This window comes from Columba livia, chromosome 20 (genome assembly GCF_036013475.1).
Source record: "Columba livia isolate bColLiv1 breed racing homer chromosome 20, bColLiv1.pat.W.v2, whole genome shotgun sequence".
In the NCBI taxonomy this organism is placed as follows: Eukaryota; Metazoa; Chordata; class Aves; order Columbiformes; family Columbidae; genus Columba; species Columba livia.
Window position 1 is genome coordinate 3,406,683 of NC_088621.1, and position 11,709 is coordinate 3,418,391.

Below are 11,709 nucleotides of genomic sequence, written 5' to 3' on the forward strand. Positions count from 1 at the left end.
AAATTACTTAACACTTATTTTACAGCACCCATAGGAATTACATTTCATAAGCACAGAGCAGACCAGCCATTGCCTCGCAGAATTCACATTCCCAGCTCTCTGTCCTGCAAATAATCCAGTGAATGAAACTTTTCCCTCAGTGACCAGTCACCCAACTCCATTCAAAATCTGTGCTGCACTGAAACAGACAAAGCCCACGAGACACTCAGGAAATGGGGCTCTAGGGCTGAATAACAAACATCCTGTACGAAAACTGCAGCTGGGTATTTATACATATAAAATATAAAAGCACAACGGGGTCTGAAGTGTAAAACACAAAAGAATGGATGGTACCTGCTGTGCTGCGAGTTGAAGTGTCAGCCAAACTCCTTTTCATGTCTCTGCTGTATGTTAACAGGCAATGCTGGACTGGTTACTCCAGATTTGCTGTATGGAAGTTAGATAAGTAGACAAAGTAAACAAATTCATGTTGCCAACACATCCGAATTACCACATACATTGAGGGTACTACACAGACAATTGTGCAGCATTAGTTGCTGTTCTATCACAGTCAGCTACTGGTGCATATCGCTTTTAGCAGCATATTAATAACACCACTCACTGGTGCACATAAATAATATAAGACATTACCTCTGCATTCATTTTCCTGTAGCAAGTTAACCATATGCAGCTGTTAAACACATTTATAAGAATTAAGCGTAAGTATCTACCACAGCTAGACTAACGGATAATTTAGTCTTTATTTCTGTGAGTACATCAGTAAGAGGTGTCACAACAGCTTCTAGTTCATTGCTGTTAGACCATTTAAACAGCATTGCTAGCGCTATGAAGCCTAATGGCCACCAGTAAGTGACACAGTTGTAAAATAAAGCTCCATAAACTTTACATTAGCATTAATGAAGGCAGTTTCGGCATTGCACAGGATTTTCAGACTGTGTTGTTTTGCTTTCTGACCTCTCTTGAAGATAAGCAACCAAACCCCACAGCAAAAGCTGTAGAAAAAAACATAAGCTAGTGATGGAGAATGGAAGATCACAGAATGTCAGGGATTGGAAGGGACCTGGCAAGCTCATCCAGTGCAATCCCCCCATGGAGCAGGAACACCCAGATGAGGTTACACAGGAAGGTGTCCAGGCGGGTTGGAATGTCTGCACAGAAGGAGACTCCACAACCCCCTGGGCAGCCTGGGCCAGTGTCTGTCACCCTCACTGAGAAGAAGTTTCTTCTCAAATTTAAGTGGAACCTCTTGTGTTCCAGTTTGTACCCATTGCTCCTTGTCCTGTCATTGGTTGTCACCGAGAAGAGCCTGGCTCCCTCCTCCTGACACTCACCCTTTAGATATCTGTAAACATTAATGAGGTCACCCCTCAGTCTCCTCTTGTCCAGCTCCAGAGCCCCAGCTCCCTCAGCCTTTCCTCACACGGGAGATGCTCCACTCCCTTCAGCATCTTTGCTGCCCTACGCTGGACTCTCTCCAGCAGTTCCCTGTCCTTCTGGAACTAAGGGGCCACAACTGGACACAATATTCCAGGTGTAGTCTCACCAGGGCAGAGTAGAGGGGATACCAGGGTAAGCCTCCGCAGGGCTTTGCACAGCAGCAGCCAGAGGCTAAAGGAGCCTGAAGTCTCTGCTGGAGTCCGAAGGAAAAGGGCTCAGGTGGCTCCCGCCAAAACTAAGGCACCGAACGGCCTGAGGGAGCGAAAAAGGGCGGGAAGGGGCGGGGCCGGTGCATGCGCAGTTGGGCGGGCGGGACCCACCCTGGGCCAGGCTGGGGAGGGCAGGGGTGGGAACAATTAAATTGGTCGGCTGCAGGATTTAATTAATTATCTCCGTACCTCTGGTGGTGGCGGCCCACGTGGTGTCAGGTTCAGCACCTAGAGAACCGGGGGCCAGGAGGTGAATATGCACAAATGTGTGCACACAAACATGGGGATAAATAAAACTAGATGTGGGTGTTTTCAACCGTGTAACTTCTGACAGGTCCCTGTGTAAAATCTTGGCGTTAGGCAGGGTTGGAGCTTGTCCTTTGCAATCTGTTTTCTTAAGCCAGTACCTTGGAAGGCTTTGATGGGCCACGTTACACATACTATATGTGTAGCTTTGTAGCTTGGATAGCTAGACATAATTTCATTTACATTATTTTTATTGCATACGTTTTTCAGCTCATGGCCCACATTCTAAGCTTTCAGATGCACTACCAGATATTTGTAATACATAAAACCAACCTGAATTCTTAATAAACTAAACACGATCCTGCAGAATTTTTGAAGTGTAAGTATTGGTAAAGCGCAGGAATAAGGAATTGGCCCCAGTGTTTAATTCAGAACAGCGAGAGCTTTTCAAGTGTCTGCATTTATGCCATGAATTTGTGGGTGCTTGTAATGCCCTGGGAGACCAGGAGTTAAAAGCTCTTTGCAAGTTAAGTTGCTCTAAGGGTATAAAAGAAGGCTCCATGGCTTTAGTTCCTAAACTCATGTTCGGAAACACGCTGTATCTGTCCTAAAAAAGCTCTTCTTGGGAGCCAGACTTCTTGCATGTTAAATGAGGTGAGTGCACAAACGATCTCTGTATTTCATTCGGGGCTTTGTAAGGCATTATAACCATTCCAGTACCACCAGCAATGGAAGATAAACTATATGAACCAGTCCTGCGTGTTTGCGTTTTGCTGTTAACTCTTCAAACTGCTGCGGTGGTTCAATTCAGCAAACCAAGACGGAGAGCGAGTCCTTTTCTCAGCAGCCTGTAAACAGCCGTTCTGGCACCACAACCGAGAGACCGGGGTCAAAGGACGGGACGGACTGCCCAGTGCTGGAAAATACAACTTTACCGCTTTGTTTAATAAATTACTTACTATGATTAAATATCTGACAGCCTCTAAGTACAGCAGTAACACAGTTGAGTGTTTAAGTAAACAGTCTATATTAACTCACCATAAAGTTCAGCAAAGCTGTTTGCATAAGCTGAAAGATAGAGAGCAACTTTTGTAGGAAATATTAATAAATTCCTGGCAGAATTTGGCTAGACAAGTCCTATGTTTAGCTTTCTTTTTGTAAACCTACAGTTCATCGGCCTGGGTTACAAAGCTTCTCCCAGGCACTCACCAAATACTCAGTCACTGGAGTATAATCTTAATAAAAATGTTCAATAAACATTCTTTATTCCCTTACAATGTAACATTTTGTTGTATTTATATTGCGCGTCAGATTCTAATTGCAAATACTTCTGGCATTTACAGCAGTAAAAAGTATTTTCTGCTATTAAGACCGTTTATTCTAAATGTTTTGATCCTCGCAATGGAAGTTACAGCTGCTCTTCAGCTGAAGTTTCCCTTCAGAAGCCCAAGTGCTTTTGGAAATGGAAGGAGTCAAGTTGCTGATTAACATTTTGGGGGTGGGGGGACAGTACAATTATTTTCCCATTGTGATCTATACCTGTTTCCTTTTTAATAAGAGATTGCAGAAGTCAGAAGGGTCGGCACTGACAGTTGTTCCAGTGTGTTCAAGGTCTGTGTCAGCAGATCCCGAGGCAGAACTAGAGCCAGGAACGCTGCGTAAGTCAGTCGTGGAGAAACCGCACTTTAATTTCAGCTGCTGTTCCTTCTCATCGCTGTTCTTCAGATATTACAAGACAAAAAGGTCACACAAGCAACAACATGCTTTGAGGAACTCAGCTGTTGTTGTTTTTCTAGCTGAAAGTGCTTGATGTTTCAGCATTCTTTGTTGATCTAGAGCCAAGACGTGATTCACATTTTACTGTTTTTGCTCACTTTAAATCATTCTGCCCTTGTGTGCTGTAATGTTTACGTAACTTCAAACATACGTGAGAATACTTGTTACATCTAGTTTGTAATGCAAAAAGTCAGAGTTATTTAAGTGCGTTATTGAAGTTTACATTTCAAAAGTCCTTTAATACTGCCATTAGTACAAGATTTACCTATATATCAAATATTAGCAGAGATCGCCTGAAGAAGTTAACTTTTGAACTGTGTAACTGTCCCATTAACAGTCTCTGAGATATTACTAAATACGGTCAATGAAGGGGAGGGCTCCGGAGAGGGAGGAGGGTCAGGTTGGCAACTCCCCGCCTCGCAACGGGAGTCTAAAACTGTTAGAGAAACTTTAATTTGCTTTCATTCACATCTGACCTCAACAGCTTAGAGATTTTCCTATTAAAAGGAGTAAAAATATTTGGTTTTTTTCTTTTTTTTACTTGATCATTATTTTCTGTTTTGCCTTTGCAATCCCTAGAGCTGCTGCAAAGCATGACTTCCTCCTCCGGTGCTGATAACCCTCCGGTCCGACGGGTTGCGATCTTCGGGGGAACTCATGGCAATGAGTTGTCGGGGGTATTTTTGGTCAAGCACTGGCAAGAGAATGGAGCTGAGATTCAAAGAACGGGAATGGAGGTGAAACCCTTTCTCGCCAACCCAAGAGCTGTGAAGAAGTGTACTAGATATATTGATTGTGATCTGAACCGTGTTTTTGACCCTGATAATCTTGGGTAAGAATAGTTGTATTTTCTGTTGCTTTAATTTTCTGTTTTTAAACTTGTGAGGAGCTTCCTTTCCAGATTAAAATGTTAACACTAGTTCCACTACTATTTTCACTGTCACATAACTGAGATTATTGACCTTTAACCCAAAAAGAACAAATTGCACAGATTCATTTTAAAACTATTGCCAGTAGAACAAGTCTCAGACCAACACGGCATCTTAAACACAGCACTTTAAACTAGTATTAGATTAGCTGTATTTGTGTAAACTGAAGTGTTGCTGTTCTCAGTTGCAAAGTCATTATTTCTCACATCTTGTGCAATTCAGCTTTGGAGCTTTTCTGAATACAGTTATACTGGCAGCAAGATATTAGGTGTTTCTGTATTGTACTTGTATTGTACATCCCAAGCTTGTCATCAAAAGCAGATTTGCTGTCTGTGCAGAACAAGACTGAGTCTACAGCTCTGTACACTGTCAATACGTTAATAGATACCTTTGTGCCATACATCAGTTTCCTATAGAGCCCTTATTCAGACAGGAAGCAGAGCTCAGACCTTTCTTTAGGCTAAGTCCATTATTTTAAAGAGTAGGACAGATGTAGTCACCTGAGATTACAGGCATTAAACTTTAGAGGAACAGATTTGAGGCAGCAAAATCTTCTATGAGCATTGAGGGTCAGGAGGGCTCAAAACAATTGACTGCAAAGGTCTGATTGGAATATGATAAGACAGGAGATAAAGCAAGTTAAAAAGACCTTGTGACTGATGTCCAAGATAAAAGGGCACGGGCATTCAATATCCAAATACTGTCTTCAGCAGGAGGTGGATCCAGGCTTGCTGATGAATTTTGAGTTAGTTTTCTGCATAGAGGGAAATTTTGGAATGTAAAGAAATAAGAAGTAAATAACCTCCAGCTAAAACCAGATTGAAAAATTCTGTATGAGATACATCATAGTAAGACCAGTTTAGCAATCCTACTTGCTTTTTTCAAGCACAAGTTCATCCAGTTTTGACAGTTTGGTAATTAAATAGGTGATTTCAACTCCAGTCAGTTATGGAATTAAAGTAAGAAGAAAAGGGTATACTTATTTTGTTGACTGTAAAGCCATGGAATGAGTGTACTAATTTCTTTGTACTGATATTAACAGCAGGACAGTGGTGGAAGATATTCCATATGAAGTGAGAAGGGCTCAGGAAATCAATCAGATATTTGGTCCCAAAGGTAGTGATGATGCGTATGACCTTATTTTTGACCTTCACAACACCACTTCTAACATGGGTGGTACCCTTATTCTTGAAAGCTCCAGGGATGACTTTACAATTCAAATGTTTCATTATATCAAGGTAAAACTAATTTAAATGAACTATTAAAATAGATTATTAGTTGTAATGTTGTATTACTATATAAGATTTTGTAGTTTCTTTAAATATACTATTTCTTCTTTTTCAAATTTTTAAAATATTTAATCACTCATAGGATTTTTTTTAATCAGATAATTAATTTGATTATAATATCAGGTAATTCAGATTTGAACTCATAATCTTCGTGTATTAAAATTACTATTAGTAAGACTGATGGGCAAAGAGGAATGCTTGGAATAATATCTATGAAAATGAATGTAATTTAATCTGCTTTCACACTGATCTCACAGAATCCCAGAATGTCAGGGATTGGAAGGGGCCTCGAAAGCTCATCCAGTGCAATCCCCCCATGGAGCAGGAACACCCAGATGAGGTTACACAGGAAGCCCTCAGTGGTACGGGGCTCCTCAGGACATAGACAAAGGTGGCATTCAGTCACTCTACCTTCTCTGTATCTTCTGTCACCAGGGCACCCACCTCGTTCATCAGTGGGCCTACATTGCCTCTGCTGTTAGTTTTATCTGCCACATATTGGAAAAAGCTCTTCCTGTTGTCCTTGATCCCTCTTGCCAGGTTTAATTCTAAGGAGGCCTTAGCCTTCCTAGTTGCCTCCCTGCACCCTCTGACAACAGCCTTAGATTCTCCCCAAGTGGCCAGCCCCTCCTTCCATGACCTATAAACTCTCCTCTTCCACTTGAGCATCCCCAGCAGTTCCCTGTTTAACCACACAGGTCTCCTGGCTCCCTTCCTTGACTTCCTACGTGTCAGGATGCCCTGATCTTGTGCCCGGTAGAAACAGTCCCTGAACACTAACCAACTATCTTGGGCCCCTTTACCCTCAAGCAGCCTTGCCCATGGCATTTCCCCCAGCAATTGCCTGAAAAGGCCAAAGTTTGCCCTGCTGGAATCCAGGGTTGCAGTTGTGCTTGCTATCCTGTTCCTGCCACAGGAGATCCTGAACTCCACATCTGTCAGGAACTTGGATAAATTTGGGTCACACGTGCTAAATAGTCAAATGTGAATTTTATGAAATAAAGACATGGAAAAAATAATGGAACTTGGTAATGACAAATGTTCCATTCATCAGACTTTTTAGGAACAGTGATCTGTCTTTGGAAGCTGTTTGATTCTGCCGCTCCTGAAGCCGATAAGTATTGATAGAGTGAGGTGTGCAAAGTGCTGCCTTGAGTGACTGAGACACTGACTGATGAAGTGAAATTAGGCCAAATGTGTGGAATTTTAATTATTTTTCCTTGGAAAGTATATTTTAACATTTGATTTTTAAAATTTTTTACATGCATCCCATTTAAAGGTTTATAATATATTTGAGTTATAGAAAGCTTATGACTAAAATTATACAAAGAGCAATGGTAGGCACTTCATCAGGAAAGAGGCCTGAAATAGGTTTCTATGTAAAAAAAAAAGTTAAAATAAGGCTTAACTCACAATCTATGTCCCCATAAGAGAATTTAACACAAAAAATACTTGAAATCTGCTTTACAGTATTTTGGTTCTAAGTTTCAGAGCACTGATGAATAGATTTTTCTTCCTATTAGCAATTGAAGACCAGAGCTGTGTTCAGTTACATTAGGAGACAGCAAAGTTCAGCGGAGCACGCCTGGCATGAGTTAATGGAAAAGAGACCAACAAACCCAGCTTTGTACGTTTTCTAAAGATGTCCTACTTCTTTGAGGGCTAGGGAATAAAGGCAACATATTGAAGACATTGTATAAATCACTTCTGCATCAGTAATCTTTTGTGGCACAACATTTTAAAACATTTGAATAACAAGAAATGTTTTAAACAATCTCCACAGAACGCTCTGGCTCCAGAACGCTGTCCTGTTCTGCTGATTGAACATCCTAGCTTGAAATATGCAACAACTCGATCTGTAGCAAAACATCCTGTTGGTAAATATGAAAAATAAAAGACTGTTTCAACCCACCATACATTCTTTTTTAAAAATGCCCATTTCCAGATCTGTTCATTACATCCTATAGAATGTTCTGATCACCAGTAGCTACTTGACAATACATTTACTAAACAAATGTGTGTGATTATCTCTTCTACTGAAGAGTTCTGGTTTACACTTAGCTTACAAAATATAGAAGCCGGATGGAAATCCTTAAACTCAGTTAACCCACTGCTGGCCAAAAATGTTTATGATATATGAGGATAAGGAAGAAATAACAGCTTCAGAAAAGAAATGTTTACTTCCTCTAACTAAGCCTTGGCTGAAATGTGGGTTGTTAGCCAAGAAGGGGAAAAGAGATGACGTGATAAAGGGGGAAATGTTCTGCATGGAACTGGTGAATTTCTGGAATCAAAACCATAACTATAGGCAAAAAACGCCAGTAGTTTGCTTTTCATGTTAAACAATGAGTTCTCAAAAATGCAGCATGGAAAGATAGGAGGAGGAAAAGAATTAGATAAATTAATACATATAGTGACTCTTTCTTTTACCCGAGTAGCACACTCAAAAATGTACTTAGAGTTCTTTAAACTAAACCTGACTGGTGAGCTAAGTTTTCTGCTTGCCTTACAAAATCACATAACTGTAATTCCTCTTAAACATAAATCACAGACTCAGTTGAGCTCCTAGTTTTGCTGTGTAATCTAAGCAAGCTTAGATTACACAGATTACTTAGATATATTATGGCTATATTAATATTTTCCTGTACCTGCAAACAGGTGTGGAGGTGGGTCCCCAGCCACAAAGCGTTGTTAGAGCCGATACTTTGGACAAAATGAGGAGGATTGTCAAACACGGCCTGGATTTTGTGCAACTTTTTAATGAAGGTAGAGTAAGTAAAGAAAGAATATGGCCCTCTGTGTCGTGTCAGTGGACTAATTCAGGAGAATATTTTTCAAAAACATAGGTTGGGCTACAACATTTTACAGTGAAACAGGTAAAAGGGTGTGGGAGGATGTTCTCTAGACCACTTAAATGTGGCTTCAGAAAGTCAGAATTCCTGTAGAGCTCCTTAAGGATATTTCCTCTTCCTGAAGATTCAGTAAGTATACTTGGCCTTAATTTACAGTTGTTTTGAGAATCTGAAATACTAGTTAACAATATTTGTATAGTAGTATATACATGAATCACAGCATGTCAGGGCTTGGAAGGGACCTCGAAAGCTCATCCAGTGCAATCCCCCCATGGAGCAGGAACACCCAGATGAGGTTACACAGGAAGGTGTCCAGGCGGGTTGGAATGTCTGCACAGAAGGAGACTCCACAACCCCCTGGGCAGCCTGGGCCAGGCTCTGCCACCCTCACCCCAAACAAGTTTCTTCTCATATTTAAGTGGAACCTTTTGTGTTCCAGTTTGAACCCATTGCCCCTTGTCCTACCACTGGTTGTCACCGAGAAGAGCCTGGCTCCATCCTCCTGACACTCACCCTTTATGTATCTGTAAACATTAATGAGGTCACCCCTCAGTCTCCTCTTGTCCAGCTCCAGAGCCCCAGCTCCCTCAGCCTTTCCTCACACGGGAGATGCTCCACTCCCTTCAGCATCTTTGTTGCCCTGCGCTGGACTCTCTCCAGCAGTTCCCTGTCCTGCTGGAACTGAGGGGCCACAGCTGGACACAATATTCCAGGTGTGGTCTCACCAGGGCAGAGCAGAGGGGCAGGAGAACCTCTCTGACCTACTGACCACCCCCCTTCTAACCCACCCCAGGTACCATTGGCTTCCTGGCCACAAGGGCCCAGTGCTGGCTCATGGTCACCCTGCTGTCCCCAGGACCCCCATGGAGAATATACATAAATTATTCCTAAGAAAGAAACATTTAATTGACATACCTTCTGCGCATTGTTATCTAAAATTAAAGTCAATACATTTTGTAAGATTTAGTTACACCTGTGTACTGTCTAAAATACATACTGACAAAAATAGGTGTTTAAAATTGTGTCAGAGTACATTTTGTCAGAAAGTAGCAGGAAAATAATATAGCTGTACATGTCAGAGTCTCCATTACTGTGCTGGAATGGTAAAGACTCAATACCACTGATACCATTCAGTGCTGTGCAGCTCTATTAAACACAGGCCTTTCGCTGATTTCTTAATCTACCAAATATATCTTTTAAAGTATACAGTGAAAAGTCACATTTCCGCACAAAATTTAGATCTTGGCTTCATATGGTGCCATACACGGCTGGATAACCTTTCTGCAGCTTGGCTTTGAGAGCCCAGAGTCTGGAGCTGGACGTTTTTGTGATATATGAGCTAATCACTCGTGTGGAAACTTCAATGAGGTACAACCTAATGAGTTAAGCCATTCTAAAGAGAATAAATAATGCGTTGTTCTTTTTAAAAGGCAGTTGCTCCTTTTGACATTAAATTACATTTATTCTTTCTAGGAAAGGACTTTCCACCATGTACGATTGAGGTTTTTAAAATAATGGAGAAAGTAGATTATCCCAGGAATAAGAACGATGAAATTATTGCTATTATTCACCCTAAACTGCAGGTAAATTCTAAAACAGTTTCCATGTATGACATTTTATAAGTATTCTTCCTCTGTTGCTTCTGCTACATCGTAGTATATTTTAATGGTAAATATTTAAAATTACAATATTGCCAATGAATACTTTAGACCTTGCCAATAGTAAGTTCTGTCACTAAGGTCATAACAATATTTCAATAACTGACTTGGGAATCACTGAATCTAAAATCGCTTTTGCACCTACAATTGAAAAGAAAAAGACAATAGGATATCTTATATTATAAAATGCAAATCTGACTTTGTATTCTAAAATGAGGGTCTGTTTTTAATCAATTGTGAGCATATGCCATTTCCTTTTAGTTCACCTTTACCAGTGAGTTCTATACAGGCCTGAAAGAGAGGGCCAGGAACCTGCAATTACAGACTGAAGATTAAAAGGAATTCTTTTTAAAGCTTTTGCCACAAACTGAAGAGAATGTAATTGTTGAGCATAAGCTCAGAAATCACATGAAATATACAAAAACATGAAAGTAAATATTTCCTGTTTATTTTCTTTCTCTAAGGATCAAGACTGGCAGCCACTGAACAATGGTGACCCTCTATTTTTGACTCTTGATGGAGAAGTAATTGCATATAAAGGGGATTGTACAGTCTATCCAACATTTATTAATGAAGCTGCATATTATGAAAAGAAACAAGCTTTTGTAAAAACAGTAAAAGTGAAACTCACTGCAAACCACATCAGATCCTCAGCCCGAAACCAGAACACTCCTTAAAAAATTATGACAGATTTCTCCATACAAAAGGTATACTTCTCTGTGAAATCCAGCAACACTCAGTCGTAATTCATGGAATAAACAAAATCTACTTTTAAATTTCAATTTAATTAACACTACTGAGGACTTCTAAGATGAAACATACTGTCATAATGTTAATTATGATTGTTTACTTGTTCTAATACATTACTATAGATGCGAAGAATAAATACTTTTATGAAGTTTGTTGGTTCACAGAATCACAGAATGTCAGGAATTGGAAGGGACCTGGAAAGCTCACCCAGTGCAATCCCCCCATGGAGCAGGAACACCCAGATGAGGTTACACAGGAAGGTGTCCAGGCGGGTTGGAATGTCTGCAGAGAAGGAGACTCCACAACCCCCTGGGCAGCCTGGGCCAGGCTCTGTCACCCTCACTGAGAAGAAGTTTCTTCTCAAATTTCAGTGGAACCTTTTGTGTTCCAGTTTGAACCCATTACCCCTTGTCCTGTCATTGGTTGTCACTGAGAAAAGCCTGGCTCCATCCTCCTGACACTCACCCTTTATGTATCTGTAAACATGAATGAGTCACCCCTCAGTCTCCTCCAAGCTCACGGGACCCGCCGAGCTGCCCCGCTCAGCCGATCTCAGGAGCCGA

General features: G+C 40.9%; 2 protein-coding genes across 8 annotated transcripts in view; one reads left to right on the forward strand and one right to left on the reverse strand.

The window, feature by feature from the left end:
* Positions 1-1,720, reverse strand: part of SPATA22 (spermatogenesis associated 22) — a 57,101-nt gene extending 55,381 nt beyond the window's left edge. For 3 of the 5 annotated variants that reach the window (XM_065036391.1, XM_065036389.1, XM_065036387.1), the window contains exons 1-2: positions 1,544-1,719; positions 334-426 (exon numbers count right to left, since the gene is read on the reverse strand). In XM_065036391.1, coding sequence (XP_064892463.1) covers positions 334-376 — 43 coding nt within the window. In that variant the 5' untranslated portion in view covers positions 377-426; positions 1,544-1,719. Of the gene's footprint in view, positions 1-333; positions 844-1,543 lie in introns of those variants that run through there. The other 2 variants (XM_065036390.1, XM_065036388.1) reach the window with 2 other exon arrangements.
* Positions 1-11,312, forward strand: part of ASPA (aspartoacylase) — a 75,679-nt gene extending 64,367 nt beyond the window's left edge. The window contains exons 1-8 of one of the 3 annotated variants that reach the window (XM_021287117.2): positions 2,419-2,546; positions 3,451-3,550; positions 4,248-4,500; positions 5,640-5,835; positions 7,670-7,763; positions 8,545-8,652; positions 10,212-10,321; positions 10,861-11,312. In XM_021287117.2, coding sequence (XP_021142792.2) covers positions 2,535-2,546; positions 3,451-3,550; positions 4,248-4,500; positions 5,640-5,835; positions 7,670-7,763; positions 8,545-8,652; positions 10,212-10,321; positions 10,861-11,073 — 1,086 coding nt within the window. In that variant the 5' untranslated portion in view covers positions 2,419-2,534 and the 3' untranslated portion in view covers positions 11,074-11,312. Of the gene's footprint in view, positions 1-2,418; positions 2,547-3,450; positions 3,551-4,247; positions 4,501-5,639; positions 5,836-7,669; positions 7,764-8,544; positions 8,653-10,211; positions 10,322-10,860 lie in introns of those variants that run through there. The other 2 variants (XM_065036375.1, XM_065036374.1) reach the window with 2 other exon arrangements.
* Positions 11,313-11,709: the final 397 nt, after the last annotated feature.